The 15,574-nt window shown below is 51.8% G+C and overlaps 6 protein-coding genes across 6 annotated transcripts; 3 read left to right on the top strand and 3 right to left on the bottom strand.

Moving 5' to 3' along the window:
* Positions 1-1,778: 1,778 nt before the first annotated feature.
* V8C40DRAFT_239539 (Mob1/phocein family protein) lies at positions 1,779-3,634 on the top strand. The gene is made up of 4 exons (XM_083214657.1): positions 1,779-1,914; positions 2,051-2,406; positions 2,554-2,665; positions 2,743-3,634. The coding sequence occupies exons 1-4, from the start codon at positions 1,892-1,894 to the stop codon at positions 3,272-3,274; spliced, it is 1,023 nt and encodes a 340-aa protein (XP_083075728.1). The 5' UTR covers positions 1,779-1,891; the 3' UTR covers positions 3,275-3,634.
* A 2,546-nt stretch (positions 3,635-6,180) lies between these two features.
* V8C40DRAFT_178716 (centromere kinetochore component CENP-T-domain-containing protein) lies at positions 6,181-8,128 on the top strand. The gene is made up of 2 exons (XM_083211704.1): positions 6,181-7,279; positions 7,354-8,128. The coding sequence occupies exons 1-2, from the start codon at positions 6,318-6,320 to the stop codon at positions 8,084-8,086; spliced, it is 1,695 nt and encodes a 564-aa protein (XP_083075727.1). The 5' UTR covers positions 6,181-6,317; the 3' UTR covers positions 8,087-8,128.
* V8C40DRAFT_239532 (cytochrome oxidase assembly protein SHY1) lies at positions 8,083-10,218 on the bottom strand. Its single transcript, XM_083214656.1, has 4 exons — positions 9,857-10,218; positions 9,240-9,749; positions 8,863-8,968; positions 8,083-8,736 (listed from the first exon to the last, which is right to left on the bottom strand). The coding sequence occupies exons 1-4, from the start codon at positions 10,119-10,121 to the stop codon at positions 8,640-8,642; spliced, it is 978 nt and encodes a 325-aa protein (XP_083075726.1). The 5' UTR covers positions 10,122-10,218; the 3' UTR covers positions 8,083-8,639.
* Positions 10,219-10,889: 671 nt separating this feature from the next.
* V8C40DRAFT_239530 (ubiquitin-related domain-containing protein) lies at positions 10,890-13,192 on the top strand. The gene is made up of 4 exons (XM_083214655.1): positions 10,890-11,380; positions 11,444-11,496; positions 11,580-12,866; positions 12,929-13,192. Exons 1-4 carry the CDS (start codon positions 11,302-11,304, stop codon positions 12,965-12,967), a joined length of 1,458 nt encoding a protein of 485 aa, XP_083075725.1. The 5' UTR covers positions 10,890-11,301; the 3' UTR covers positions 12,968-13,192.
* Positions 13,193-13,492: 300 nt separating this feature from the next.
* V8C40DRAFT_263957 (coiled-coil-helix-coiled-coil-helix domain-containing protein) lies at positions 13,493-14,128 on the bottom strand (the record flags this gene model as incomplete). Its single annotated transcript, XM_083219510.1, has 2 exons — positions 13,493-13,736; positions 13,941-14,128. The coding sequence occupies 2 exons, from the start codon at positions 14,126-14,128 to the stop codon at positions 13,493-13,495; spliced, it is 432 nt and encodes a 143-aa protein (XP_083075724.1).
* A 268-nt stretch (positions 14,129-14,396) lies between these two features.
* V8C40DRAFT_239528 (Sas10/Utp3/C1D family protein) lies at positions 14,397-15,541 on the bottom strand. Its single transcript, XM_083214654.1, has 3 exons — positions 15,269-15,541; positions 15,043-15,209; positions 14,397-14,963 (listed from the first exon to the last, which is right to left on the bottom strand). Exons 1-3 carry the CDS (start codon positions 15,447-15,449, stop codon positions 14,763-14,765), a joined length of 549 nt encoding a protein of 182 aa, XP_083075723.1. The 5' UTR covers positions 15,450-15,541; the 3' UTR covers positions 14,397-14,762.
* Between the last annotated feature and the right edge of the window lie 33 nt (positions 15,542-15,574).

The following is a 15,574-nucleotide window of genomic DNA, read 5'->3' as shown; positions in this document are numbered from 1 at the left end:
CCCCTGAGATACGAGTTGATCTCATGCTCATGGGGTATTCCAATGAGATATGTGACGGAATCTTTCAGATCCCTTAGATGACATATTTGTTGATCTAGGTTATATCTTGGCTGAACCCATGGCATGTGCTCTGACAATAGTCTGGCTGCGGCCCGTCTGAAAGCGAGATTGGGATCCAGGTGTGAGAGCGAGAGCATCAGATTGCAAATTCAAGACAGGATGATCACCGGATGTCCCCCGAGCTAGAGACACGCCGTCCGAAAGATCGGATACCTTTGGCAGACGAGATGTCAAGGCCTGTTCGTGATGTCTCGGTGTATTAGATATACACCGTCCGAAAAATTTCGGACATCTCAGAGAAAGCAACATTGAACTATGGAGTTGGCACTCCTTGCAGCGATGGAGCTGGAGATAGGCCAGCCGAAGAACTTCGAACATATCGGAAGACCAAAATCTGTGTGATAATGTGATTATTCTCAGCTGAGACATGCGGCCGAACATCTAAGAAAAAGCAAATTTGGTCGACCAGGTTCAAAAGACGAGGCCGAAAATCTTCGGATTTCCAGAAAACGCAGCTCTATTGGCTAGCAGCTTGGCTCCATATTGACGCCTTCTGAGAACAAGCGAGACATGCTCAAGAGCCATGGAGTCTATTAGATGTATTGACGAAATCACTTGGTCAGAAAGCTTTGACGGGCGAGTTAACTGAGACCCGCGTCAAGGAAGACAGACTGACCTGAGAAAAAGCAATTCTATGGACTCTTTTGAAGGCTAACCAATGTGACAGCTTCAGATAATACGCCACAGCGAATGAGACATGCAGCCCGAAAGATTTCGGGCCCCCAGAAAGGAACAATCACACCCACTGGAGGCTAGTTTTGCCTTCTGGGTGACATGTTACCTTGGGGCGGCCTTGAACTGGATTTCTGTCTCAGCCGCCCACCAAGATCTTGGTTGATCCCCGAGATGGTTGCATCCTGCGCCCCGGGAACCAGGTTCTCTTGCCCATCACCCAGGTTCTCTTGCCCATCACCATCCCCAGACGCGGGTGGTGTGTCTGCCTGCCCTCGTATTCCAAGCCATGGATGGTCTAACGACGCCATGTTCCACTCGCCCCGGTCTCGAGCAGACAGTGACAGCCGTGTTCCAGGGTGGACATGTGTTCTCTTGCAGAGTGATCATGCTTGCAAGCCATTACGGGGCACTAGGAGTGATTGGTTGATACGAAACTCGATGAGAGATGACGGCCATGGATTTCACGATCGGAGTGATGTTATTCGCCCAAGTCCGACCGATTATACACGAGGCCTAGACGCGGCAAGAAGAGTATACTGTACTTAGTACCTCTATTCTTGTATGTGGAGAAATGGAGGGTAGACCAGCATAACTAAGCTCGCAGAAGATGATTCGTAAACTGCAGTCCCTTGAAGTGATGCTGTGGTGTTACCCTCCATGTGAAAGTGCCTTGGTGTGTCATAACCTGTACTCGATTGCTCTGTACAACAACAGAAGCCACTGAGAATCTACATATCTTTTGCCAACCTTTCAAAGCACAGTCAGCATAGAATCACTCTCTAGCCTAGCCTTTGGTTAGTTTACATAACACAAGATCGTCGAGCAAGTTGATTTTGGGTTGCCGTCGACTTTGCTCTAACAGACAATAGCGGATCGACTAGAAATCGCCCATTGAAAATAGAAGAAAACTAAGGCCGTGTTCCCGCCCCTTTCCGCCAAATCTGCTTATCTAATTCGTGTGCTCCAGTCCTCGTGCAGGCTAGCGTCCTGTTGTGTTCAGGGGAGAGCGGCCTATGGCTCTTTTCCTTGCCATTAAACTCCCCGCCATAATCACGAGCTCACACTGTTTACTCCAAAGCTGCTGTCCTACCACGCGATGTCCAACCTGTTCTCTGGAATGTAAGCTGTCTTTTTTCTTTTTTCCCGGCTCCCTTTCCCCTTTGGTCTCTTGTGGTTCCGTTTTGGGGTTTGATATTACGTGTCGTGCTCCTTCAGCCGCAAGTTTGCTAACTCAATGTCTCGTCTCCGGCACCAGAAAAGCCCAGATTCGGGGAAACTCTGCCAAGGCAGGGACTCCTGTCAAGAGTCCAACCACTCCGACCGCGTCTGAAGCCGGAGCTTCAGCTGCAGCGTCCCTTCATAGGACCGCGGCCGCGGACCACTATCCGTCCGCCAGTTCGACGTCGAGTTCAGCGCCTAGAGTGACTCTGCCCGAGTCCCTGTCGATCGCCAAGTCAATAGATGTCGTGGTTCCCACGCCCCTCGATATACCCCAGCCATTGCCGCTATGGCTCAACACGGCCTGTGCGAAACATATTGTAAAGGGAAACTTTATGACGCTGAGTGCTCGGCCAAAGACGGTTGACCACGGAGAGTGGGTGGCACACCAGGGTAAGTAAAGCCCAAGGGAGAGGAACCGATAGAATGGGAAAGAGAAAGATGTCCACAAGAGGAGAGAGGCAGAGTGAGAGATTTAGAGACTGGGAGAGCGAGAGAGAGAGCGAGAGAGCATGCTTGTTCTGACAGTTAGCCATACAGTGGTCGAGCACTACCGTAACCTCTGGAACTTTGTCCGAGTCCTCCACGAGAAGGAGGAGGATGGCACAAGCATCTGCAACCCGACAACATGTCCCAAGATGTCTGCCGGCAAGTAAGTGGCCGCCTTCTTGCCCCATTGAGTTTCGAGGGCGTCTGGGCTAATGCATGCGCGTGCGTGCTGTGTAACAGGAACCACAGCTATACCTGGCTCAACAGGAATCACGAGCCGGTGGAGCTGCCAGCGTATGAATACATGACGCTGATGCAGCGGTGGATGTCTGGCAAGATGGACGATCCCGCGCTATTCCCTACCGACCCCGACACGGTGTCGTTTGCCATTCATCCTGAGTACACGAGCAATGCCGCCCAGCAGGGTGGCGACGAGTGGCTTGGGGCTAGGAGCGGGTTTCCCAAGCAGCTCGGGGGCACCTGTCAACTGATATTCCGCCAAATCTTCCGCGTCTACGCCCATCTGTACTGGGACCACTTCGTGGAGCCCTTCTACCACCTCAACCTGGAGAAGCAGCTGAACAGTTGCTTTAGCCACTTCATCCTGACAGCCACGACGCTCGAGATGCTGCAGCCGAGCGAGTTGGAGCCCATGCAGTACCTCATCGACTTGTGGGCAGCCGACGGCACGTTCCCGCCGGAATCTAGACCCTATTCGTATGCCAACATCGAGCGCGGCCGATACATCCAGAGCCTGGGCACTGCAGTTTGAGAGGATAACTATCTACTATGCGCCTCTTAGTAGCAGAGAACTACAGAGCCCGATTCGAGTGGGCCTCGAGACTTTTTTTGGCCGATCCGAGTGGTCGCGTGAAAGAGAGAAGAAGACGGGAGAAATGAACGAACGAGAAGAGACAGGGAAAGGAAAATGAGATCCATGAGTCACTTTTCGAGACATCACTAGGATGATCTGATACCAAGTGCTGGGTTTTCCTCCTGTGATGACGACGAGCATCATATTTTGGCCTTGTCGATTTTTTGAGAAGCGTCTGGAGAAGATTGATTCTCCCAGTGGACTGCTCTAATATGAGATTGCTAGATTATTCCTAAATACCAACGAGTATTGACTGTGTCTGAATGCTTTTGTGAGATGATGGTTTCATGTGTTGATGCCAAGATCCTCATTGCGGTTCTGTTTTCTGGTGTGTATATCTGCCAATGTATTGCGGTCTACTGTTGCCTAGTAGCGTTACCTGCTCCCAGGTACCTAGGTAGATACTTGTCTCGATCCATCTACGTGCTACAAGATGTGACACCACTGGGCTGGTCTTTCCTGTCACCACGAATCGTGGCAGCAGAAATCATACGAGAAACAAGCTGGTAACCGTTGCATCATGTCACGGCAGGGGGGATAATAACACGAACGGGGTACTGTTACTTCCGGCTTTTTCTCTCCGCAGCTTTCAGTTTTCGTAGCATCTCCTTCGTACCAATCAGCCATGCAGTAACTTCGCATAGCTACAGGAACGAACACAAGCATGAGACCGATAAGGCACGGAGCCGGCAGTCAATGACTCCTGAACCGGCTCTATGCGCCGGACTCCCTTCGCGGACACTTCCTGACCCTCGTTGGTGGCCCTTACGCGTAGTTGGATACTCGTAACATGTATATGCAGGCCTTTGACCGGTGTGGATTTCCGGTGGGTTCATTTTCATTTGCTCGGGGAAGTCAAGCTTTCTCTTTTCTCATGCAGCCGACCATGCAGCCCATTTGCCTCTCCTGCAGGCCCCGAGCCAAACAGAATGGATACGGGAAGCGCGGGAAGCGTCACGGAGGCGAAAAGGAATGCGAGAGAAGAGGGGGCTTTGATATTGGCCACGCGTGGGAGCCCTGCTTTTGTCTCCTCTTCGCGGCAGGACGGCGTCATATGCTTGGGATTCCACGCCTCTTTTGCTTGGACTAGCCGACGCGAGCACCCCACGCTGGGGTAGATGCGATGCGATTGGTATTGCTGGTACGTCGTGTAGGCCAGTCAGGACGTGAGAAATGATGAAGTTTGCAGAGGTCCAAGGTAGCATCGTGGAATTATCACGGACGACTAAGACGAGAACCAAAGTAAACGCTACCACTGTTTTAGTATGTGTGTGTGCCAGTATGTCTTGTAGCTGATACAGAGCAACACCAGACCATAGACCGGGTTTTGCTCAGCACTGACAAGGCTCTGCGCCATCGTTTGGCCGCCTGCATATGTACGTTTCTCACCGGTCAATCCTCCGCCTAGCCCCTCTGCTGCTTTGGTGGGTGTACAGCATGCGCATTGAAAAGGAGGGAGGGGGTCAGGGAGGGGGGGATTATTTTGTTGTTGTGAATGATGCTGGAAATAGTAGCAAGAATTGTAACGTGAGGAGGAAACAAAGCGAAGCGGCAGCGGCCCTTGCTGCAGGCGGACGGATTGGAATGATATTTCCCCCGCGGCTGATGCAGCGATTGTCATCGAGTCAGTGCTAACATATGCAGCATTTCGGGTTGTCCACGTTTGACGGGCTGGTGTTTCTTTATTTAAAACAAGGGGCCTGTCGTGGTGGCGTTTGGACGCGGTCACACTGCAGTCCCAGTAAATGGGCTATAGTAAGTAGCCTCCAGCAGTTAGTTGCCAGTGCTGGGCGGTTAGTTGCACTGCGTGATGCAGCTTTTTATGGATAGAGTAATTCTATATCTCGAGTCAGCGAGAGACTTGATGCGATTTAGAGACTCTGCAAATATAGTAGCCTTTAGGTTGGCAATGGACCTGTTTTGGTGGTTGTGTTTAGAGTATGTGAGTACCAGGTACAAGGCGATAGTGCTGGCACACCCATTTCTTGCCAGCGGTGGGGCAGTCCGGCTCTCCCCCGCGGTGTTTGATTGGCCGAAGCTGCAAAGCTTAAACCACTAAGAAAAGCTCCTGCAAGGTGATTTGATTCTTTTCACACCGGTAGCTGTTGGCCAGCCTTCAGCTTTGGTCCCCTAAACAGCCACCTGCATTAATCACAAGTAATGGAAAATACAAACGATAGATAATCATAATCATAATGTAATAATTAATACGGTGAAACAAAAAAAATAATCTACTATGCTCACCTTCCTGCGCTGTCTGTGCAAGTACATGTGATAGGGAAGGAAGGCCCTTTCTGCCTTAGTCAGCACTTGCAGCTATCCATGTATCGTGTACTTTGCCGCGTCCAATCTCTGCTCGTCTGTCTGTCTTGTCTGTCTGTATCCTCAGACCCATGACGCGCCCCGGTCGAGTTACACCACCTGTCTGGCCTTGCCTCGAAAACGTGCAAATCACAACGCCCAGATGAAGCCAAAGACACTGTGAGCGGCGCTTCTCCGCACGGCATACAAGCACGAGTACATGCGGCCAATCCCTGGCGGCATTCTGGCGTTGAACAACAGCCGGAATCCAATCCTCTCTTACGCTCACTCGCCATCGCCAGTTTTGTTGCCTCTCAGAGCGTCCCTGTCCAGCCTGCTTGTCTGCATTGCATTGTGTGTCCATACCCCTAGTTGATTATTCAACCTGTCTTCCAACCCATTCTCATCAGGCATTTGAAAAAGAAAGAAAGAAAGAAAAGGATTCGTCTATAAAATAGGCCAATCCCGCAATCCCGTCGCATTTACATCAACAAATCACCAGCCAACCGCGCATCTGCGATTCGGTCTGTATCTTGTCTCTATACAATAACAACCCCAAAAAGGTATTGTTGCAGAGGCAGGATTCGTTCCATTTGATTCTTGGCCCTTGTTTGAAAATCACATCTCCTACAGCCGCTATATGTCGCTGGATCTGGAATTTGAACCTGACCATTACTTCTTCGACTTTCATCCTGAAGGTCCTACTTTCAACTACTATCGCCGTCAGTTTCTCGACTTTCAAGATAGGTTCAGACCACCGGACGACCCCGCGCGCGAACTCTCGCCTGAAGATTCAGAGCCCTCGCCCTATCCCTCTCCTATCCCTTCACCCTCTCCCCCCTCAAGCATTGCTACCATGGATCTCGAGATGTTGGACCTGGGCAGAAGCAACGACGATGTGCCCATTCACACGCCTCGTCGTCGTACAAGGAGCGTTGAACCCTCAACCACTCGTCTGTCCATTCACACGCCCTCGAACCGCTTCTTTCAGAACCCTCACTATCCTCACTCGGCCATTAACACGCCGGCTGCCCCAACTCCCCATGCCGTGGCTGCTCGTCGAGCACTTGACCAGCGTCGCATTGCCATGTTCACCCCAGGCCGCACTCGTCGCCAGAGCTTCAGAGAGCAGAGAGAGACGCCCATGTCCATCCTGCGCCATCTTGGCCGCGCCCTAGCTCCAACCAGCCATGTGATTGCCTCCTCATCCTCCCCGGACAAGCCCTCTCCTAATGGCAGCGGCAATGGGGGGTCCAGCGGCAGTCGTAGGCGGGCATCTCGACGAGCTGATGACGACGACGACGAGCTGCCAATTGATAGGCCTCGCCTGTCTCTGCCCCTTGATGAGGGCTCCTCGGACGACTTGCAGCCTCCACAGTCGTCCATACTCGATGACGGAAACGTGACTGTTCAATCTGTTGAGCTGCCTCGTCGAGCCACCAGCGAGGGCCCCCCAAGGCGCAGCTTTGGCTTCTTTCCGGGGTCTAACGACGACATCATGTGGGATGATATTTACGGGGAGCATATGGGGTCGGATCCCTTTGGTAGATCAATTGAGATTGCTCCTCCGGCTCCTCTAGATCCTGAGATTGCAGATTTACGGTAAGTGCTTGCCATTTGTCTTCTAGCCCAATGAATCTTGTTTGATAGAATGACATGCTAACATGACTTGTAAGACGACCTCCTGGTGACCGTCGTGAAAGCGACTTTAGCCTTGACATGCCGTCTGGCCTGAGTGACAATGATCAAACCACCTTCTACATGAGGTCTCCCGTTGTTGATGACATCCAAACTGTCCTCAATGCTCCCAACCCCGTTGAGGATGACACTGAGCTCATGAACGAAAAGAGACAGGCAGAAATCGAGGCAGAAGCCGAGACGGAACTCGAGGCATCAGCGTCGGCAGAGGAGTCGGCAGAAGCGTCAGCAGAAGCATCGGCGGAAGCGGACATGACGGCAGTGCAGCAAGCAGACGACGAGTTTCCCGATTATGGCGACTTTGCGTCTGTGTCCAGCCTGGGAGACGCTGAAATGGAGGCCATCACCAAGATTGACTACGAGACGTTTGGGCAAGAGCCTGAGAGGCCCAATGACGACATCATCGGATACCCCCAAGGTCGGCCCAAGAAAAAGAAAGCCAAGACCTCCAAGACCTCCAAGACCAGGATCTCCAAGCACAACATTGAGTATCCGCAGCTCCCGCCCGCCTTTGTTAGGCAAGTTACCCAGGCAGCCATACAGACGACAGGGTTGATCAACCAGAGAATCCCGGCCGACACCCTTGGCGCCTTGACACAGGCTTCGGATTGGTATTTCCAGCAACTCGGCGACGATCTAGGTGCCTACGCCAATCACGCTGGTCGAAGAACCATTGAAGAGCGCGATGTCATTACCTTGATGAATAGGTGAGTTTGTTTGTCTCTTTCTCCTATTTCCTCCTTTTCACTCTGTTTATTCTTACATCTATTTTCAACCCCCCTTTTTACCCATGCTTATATTATATTGTACACAATAGACAACGCCTTCTTAACCCAGGACTCTCTCTCTTCAACCTGGCCAACCGCCACCTTCCGCGTGAGCTCCAGCAGATGCTGAGGTGTGCTATTCCAGTAGCCCATCCTGGCATGTATGCTATCCATGCCACCCATGCCGCGTACGTGCCCCATGGAGAGGGCGGCGCGAAGCGGAAGAGAGAGGAAGAAGAGTATGACGAAGATGATGACGATGAGGAAGAGGAGCTGGTCTTTCCAGAGGATGAGGACGAAGAGGAAGAAGAGGAAGAAGAAGACGAAGAGCAATAGCGGTTTCTTTGAAACGTGCATAGCCATTTGTACGTAATCATCTTTGGCCATGCTGTTCATCTTCTTTTCCGTTTCTTTTCGCTGCTTTTTTCCTCCTCCTCCTCCCTCCACTCTCCTTTTACATTATATGTTTACTTTGATTGTTGCCGCCACTCTTTCCCTTACATACCGCCGGCCCGAACCCGGCGAGCAATATTGGACGGCGGTTTCTTGAGCACCATGTAAAGCATGATTGACGTGGCAATGCTCAGACCGTACCTGCAGAGTCGACGAGTTAGACGGTTTGATGGAGACTGATTTGACTGCAAGCCATGACTGGCGTTGTTTTGTTTCTTGTCTTTTTTGCAAATAGACAGGCTGAGGAGTGTTGATGCTTTCGCTTACCATGTAAAGATGTACTGAGCGTGGTTGTTCCTCAGGTTGACCTCTGCGGGTCGTCCAAAGGGGATTCCGCGAGCTTCATAGTCTACCATGCGCATATACTCGGGTTCTGCAAACATTGGAATTGTATTGTTTAGCGATGGATTGTTCAAGGGATAGGGATATTGATATTGATATGGGATAAACGGGATACGAGTCTCTTTGACAAAAGGGATACATGTGGGAAGCTTGGGAAAGCTTCGGATATTTTTTTTTGGGGACTCTTGGTGGGACATCTGGACTTTGCTATCTTGCGGAATTTTTTGGGATTGGTGTCGCCTTTGTAGCTTCACCTAGATAGAGACAATTTGAGACGAAAGACAAAGAGGCAATTCACTCACCCATAGTAGCTTCTATCCATACCGGTTGACTGCCAGTCAGAGCAGCCATCTGGTGGACGTCGGGAAAGTAAAACTCGCCCTTGTCGGGCCTGTTCTCGGGCGTAAACATGTTCTTCTTCCACGGCTCGCGCAGCAAGCCCTCGACCGTGACGGTGCTCTGAACTAAGCTGTCGGGCCTCGTCCTCTGGCTGCGGTGCTTCTTGCTGATCCAGCCGCGGTTGACGAGGATCGTGGAGCCGTCCTTGCGCTCTAGCGGCGTGATGACCATGAAGCCGTCCTGGCCGTCGCGCATGCGGGGACCGACGAGCATCTCCTGGTCGTGGCGGAAGCGGCCCGTGGCGAGGACTCGGCGGTAGTCGAACTCGCCGACGACGGAGGGGTCGATGTGAGGCGGCAACGGGAGGGGCTCGCGGATGAGACGGTCTTCGAATTTTGCGATGAGTCTTGTTTTCCAGTCGAGACGCTGGACTTGCCATGTGCCCAGGAAGAAGGCAGTTATGGGGATGAGAGCTGTTTTGGTTGAAACGAAATGTGTTAGTAGAGGTTGTCGAATTGCGTGTATACACTTATACGCAAGATATATGTATGTTTGTATACTTGAAGAAGGATAGACGAACCGAGGAGGAGGATGCCCGGGCCATGTCGCTTGCCCGCGCGAACTGTCTGCGGCTGCAGATCAACAATAGATACAAAATTCGGATCATCCGCAGCTGGCTGCTTGTTGGATCGGGAGACGGTCGAGGAGATGCGTCTGCTGTGGACGGCTCGGGGCGGGAAGATGCGAGCTGCTGCCGCTGTCCGGGCGCATTGGGGAGCGGATCTGGTGGCGATGCTGCCGCGGGTCGCCCGTAGGCTGCGAAGCAGGTGGTGTGTGCAGTTCATCAACGCTGATGGGACTGTGTGCTTGACCTGCTGGGTACGAGTCGAGATATTGGTGTTTGAGGTTTGGATTTGGAGATTTGATAGTATGATGGCATTGATGGGCGTTGGAGAGTTGACCGCCTGCCTAGAAGGGGTTGTTTAGTGGGGTGTAGAGGCGCTGTAAGTCCAGTCATGATCCAGGTTTGACATCTCGGAGCTCTTTGTGTATGCACATGGCAATTGCCCTTGCTTGGGCCATGGGATGCTCTTTGACTTTCATTGGACAAATTTTCAAGTAAATTGTGAATCTGATTCATTGTGTAGCATCCAATTCTTTGTTGCTTTGTTCGCTCAATTAACAATGAGGAAACATCGTCAACATGCTTGAAGCTTTTGATTTTTACATGGTACAATGCTAGCTTCTGGAATCCGACTGGGACGACGCTGGAATGATGCCACATCGACCAACCATCAAACGGTGACCTCTCTCAAGTCCATATCTTGCTATTTTTACAGGCCAACGAAGACTATCTTCAACTCCAATGGAACTGACAGCTTACTCGTAGTCGTAAATTAGCATCGCAAACTAGTGCAGGTCCCCTCCCAACAAAAACCGCCAGCAATTGAGCGCTGGTCCCTTGTAAAAGAGAGCCAAAGAGCCACCGCCTGCCCCAAGCAGCAGAGCCTCCACCGCCTGTCCCAAAGCGGATGGGCTGCGGCGGAACCTTTTGCAGGCCGTCGCCGGTGGATCTTCGCGGGTCCTTTCTTTGGTTGACGCCCATCAAAGCTGGCCTTTCGTCATCGGTTTCCGCGCATTTCAAATGTCAACGTTGTCCAGACAGCGGCAAAGGCCCCAACAAATCCACCTATTCTGATTCTGTTCTATTCTGTACTCTGGGGATTGTTGCTGTTGTTCCCGCCATTGCGATTTTGTGCTGCATCACAAAGAGACGCGCGTGACAAAAGTAAATGTGAATCCCTGTCCCTGTATTACTACTATCGATTCTCGGCAGCCCGGGCTGCGATTCCCCTCCTCCTCCGTCCCGGCAACTGGTTGAGCTCATCACCATCCTCCCAACGCCGAACCGCCGTTTCGCCTCCTACAAAAGATATAATACCCGAATTTTCAACATAATCCCATCGAGATACGAAATTTGCACGATAATACGGAAAAGAGGGAAAATATAACAAGGAAAAAGCCATGTTTTACCAGGGGAGCCTGCAAGAGGGCATTTCCACGGCGGTGGGCCAGCAGAAGCTGGTGCTTTGCTTCGTGACGAGTGCGTGATTGAACTTCGCTGTTCAGCCATCTGTGCTCCTTGTCTTGTCTGACGCCTAATTAGATGAAAACGACGAGAGCCAAACATGGGAAAATGAATATCTACAAGACAGCTCTGTAAGGCCGCCCGCACTCTATCCGACATTGCGGTATACGACACAATGCACGATGTAACATACATACTAACAGCTTGGACGCAGCTCTTGAAGCTGATAGAGACACAAGCAGTCGCTCTGCGGCTTATCGCAGACTCGGAAGAGGCCGGATACCTGTCGCAAATCTTCCCGCTCCCCAAGACGCCGACTGTTGTCATCATGAAGCACGGCGAGCTGAAGGAGTACATTTCCGCCGGCACCAGCAAGGAGGACTTCCTTCGTCGGATCCTTGTCGCCTTCAATGCCGCTCCGCCAGTGGTTTCAGCCGCAGCCGCATCGCCGTCGTCGTTACCATCACCAGCCTCATCACCGGCGACTTCACCGACAAGGCCGGCTGCCCCTGTCCCCGCTGCCGCACACGCTTCCGTTCTCGCTCCCGCTCCGTCGACATCTCCACCACCGCCGTCCCAGGCCCAAACCCAATCACAATCGCAGACACATGCACCGCCCGCGAGCGTACAAGCCGCCGCACAATCCGAGATCGTTAACAGGATCCTCGCCGAAAGGGCGGCCAAGCTCAAGGCGCAAAAAGAAGAGGCCGAGCGAAAGGCCAAGGAGGAGCGGGCCAAGGCCCAGGAAAAGGCCAAAGCCGAGGCGCAAGCAGGGGCGAATACAGATGGCGCCAAAGTCTATCAGCAGGCTGAAGAGCTGAAGAAGAAGCGATTGGCGGAACAAGAGGAGCGCCGAAGAATCTTGAAGCGGATAGAGGATGACAAAGAGGAGAGGCGGATGCGGGCCTCGGCAAAGGAGCAGCAGAAGATTGAAAGCCAAAAGGCGGACGATGCTTCCTCAGCCAGCGCGAAACTGAGCAAAATGCCCTCGACGACCAGGGTGTCTGAAATGGCATCCATACAAGTCCGGCTCTTTGATGGCTCAACCATCCGCTCGCGGTTCAAGACGGCATCTCCCCTAAAGGAAGTCAGGCGTTGGGTCGACGAGAACAGGGAGGGCAATGCTCCTTACACATTTAAGCAGGTTCTGACGCCGCTGCCCAACAAGAACATTGACGCAACGGAGGAAAACAAGGCCCTCGGCGAGCTGGGTTTGGTCCCATCGTCAACATTAGTCCTCATTCCCGTCCAAAAGTACTCCTCGGCTTACAGCGCGGCGGAGCAGCAGCAGAAATCCTTCTTTTCCAGGTTCATCGCCATGATTCTGGGCTTCTTCACATGGCTCCTCAGCTTGATTGGCCTGGGCGGCGGACAGAGAGAAGCCACGAGAGAAAGGGGATCGTCGGATGCGGCGGCGAGAACGGCTTCCGAGGAGAGAAATCGCCGAGTCAGAGGTCTACAGAACTTACAGCGCGATCACCAACTTTACAATGGCAATTCGGTATGTGACTTTTTATACCTTGATCAAATGTCAACTGTAGGCTAACCACTCATGTTATATAGCTGAATTTTGAGCCCCGGCCAGACGACGACGAAACATGAAAGCAGAAGCAGTGTATAATAGTTCAACAGCATTGGATTTTGTCCGCCTCACAGCGTCTTACTTTTTACTTTTTCACTTTCTATTCTTATCTTGGAGGGGTTTTTGTTTGATTCTTCTTTTCTTTCATTTCTTTCAGTTGTTTATTTGTACAAGTACAGGATTCAAGAGCAGAGTGCACCCATCTATAGGGATTTTCCTTTAATAAACCCAGCGAGTCCTTCTTATGCGCCTCTGTTTCGCATCTGCAACATGATGTTCCTCTGCCCAAGCCATTGGCATCTCACTCGTTACTCAAGCGCTGCGCCCATTACGGAGAGTGTTCTGTATGCATGTATGCCTATGCGAACGTATACCATCCCATGTATGCGTACCGTTCCCAAGTTCGTCCTCTGGATATGTATATATACATGCGTGCTCGTCTCAATAGACATGTAGATTTACATGCCCTTGATCCGATGACCTTCTCTACCGCATCTCTCCTATGCAGGATCTATCGTATAATTATCTTGCATCCCTCTCTTCGCTTAGTACTGGCTAGCGGCGGCCTGGCAAGCCTTGAGCTGCTCAAGGTACCAGTTGCAGATCTGCATGTTGCCGCCGTTCTCGTCGAGGCACTTTGTGAAGTTCTGAGCGGCGCCGGCGCAGTTGTTGTACTGCTGGTTCTGTTGGGGAGCGGCCTGGGCCTGGACGGGAGCGGCGGGCTCGGAGGAGCCGCCGCTGAAGAGGCCGCCGATTGCGTGGCCGACGGAGGAGCCGATGGCGACACCACTATATGAAGGGAATCCAGAGAGTTAGCTTGTGTGCTGTTTAACGAGTGGTTTGGTGTTGTGGTTTGTGAGTAGCCGAGGCAATTGGAGGTCCCGGAGATGGGGAAGTGCGCAAACTCCGGTACCAGGCGCCGAGTACATTTTGGCATTGCGCAACACTCGAAATCCAAGCAAAAGGAGTATTATTTAGGGAGTGAAAACGTACGCAGCAGTGCTGGCCATCTGGCCAAACAGTCCAGGGCCCTGAGAAACCTGCTGGGGAGGCATCATGCCCTGGGGAGCGTGCTGCTGAGGAGGAGCGGCCATGGTGGTGGCAGGGCGGTGCTGCTGAGGGGCGGGAGCAGAGGCGGTAGGGCGCGAAGGGGCGCGGCCGACGGAGCGTTGACGAGGCATTTCTGCGGTTGTTTTTAGGTTGTGGTGAGGAAAATAGATCGGTAGAAAAACAGCGAGGTTTTGACAAATGGTCAAGTCGGAATTGGTGATGCTGGCGGAGGGTAGGCTGGAAGGTTTTATGCGCGGCCAATGGGAGGGGCCGAGTTTCTGCTCGTGCAGCTAGAAAACTGCTAGTGCCTCGTTAGATGGATTGAAGGCTAAAGCCGGTCCAGCAGAAATCATGGCGAGAACATTCTACGCCTTTGACCAGTCTGGAACGATTGCTGTGTTTTATAGACGAGATTCTATTAATGGTTGATCTTGGTGATTCATATCCGATTCATTGTATATCCATGTAAAGAATATTTTAGTCCACCTCTTGATATAAAACCATATTATACAGGCCCTCGCGCATGATGCTCGCAGATGCCATCTTAATAATTGCCATCCACTTCTTGCCACCAAATACATTCTTATCCCAAAGCCTTTTCCCAACCTGAATCCTTGATCAAATGCTGCTTCTAAATAAGCAGAAACCATAAAGAAAACCAATTCCCGTAAACGCCCTTATGCGCAAGTGTTCGCCACTAGCCGTCAAGCACACGCTAAAAACTCTTGAAAAGAAAGTTGATACCACAAGTCGTCCCTAGAGATCTCATTTTCGGCTCTTGTTCTTGCCCTTGCCCTTTGTCTTCGCCTTCTTATTCTGGCTTGGTGACTCGTTAACCTCTGAGTTGGCAGGCTGAGCAGCGTCTTCCGCGCTGCGCTTCTTGCTTTCTGCGGCTTTGAGAAGGGCCTTGGCGCGTTCCTCAGCAATTTTTTCAGCCAGCTTCGCGCTCAGCGTCTTGTTGTCGCTCTGTAGCATCACAATTAGCACCTCAATGAATAGGGGGGAAATGATGAGGAGATGGACATCTCCACCAAGTGATGCGTACCAGATCGGCCTTGAGAATGCGCGCGGCTGCCTCCTGGTTGACGGTGAGCGTCCTCTTCGTTTCGGGCTCCTCCGCCGCCTTAATCTTTGCAAAGTACTGCTGAATCCGCTTAAGCTCAGCGTACACTGCGTGATTCTGCGCGTCGCCCCCTTGAACCTTGATGGATGCTGCGATGCGAATTAGCCCATGCGAACCGCCAAATGATGTAGCAAAAGTAGGATCTTACAGAAAAGCAAAGATTCGATGGCATATGCCGTCAGAGAAAATAGTTTGGCGCGATCTAGCAGGGGAAGCTGTGAGGCCATCTCACTGATGTTTCCCAGCAAAGGCTCAAGCGCATCCTCCAGTTTATCCAGCTGGGAGCCCAGCTTCTTCACGTCTGGCATAATAGTTGGTATGTCCGCCATGGTCGCAGTTGAGTCGCAGGTAAAGAAAGAAAGAAAACGAGGGTTTGCGACAACGTAATGCTCGATGCAGCTTTCCTTTCACTTTTTCATCGACAGTATGATAAGAGTCGAAAAAGGTTGAAAAG

This window comes from Trichoderma camerunense (assembly GCF_050948025.1).
Source record: "Trichoderma camerunense strain CBS 138272 chromosome Unknown V8C40scaffold_5, whole genome shotgun sequence".
Taxonomy (NCBI): domain Eukaryota; kingdom Fungi; phylum Ascomycota; class Sordariomycetes; order Hypocreales; family Hypocreaceae; genus Trichoderma; species Trichoderma camerunense.
This window is presented reverse-complemented; position numbering and strand designations above follow the sequence as displayed.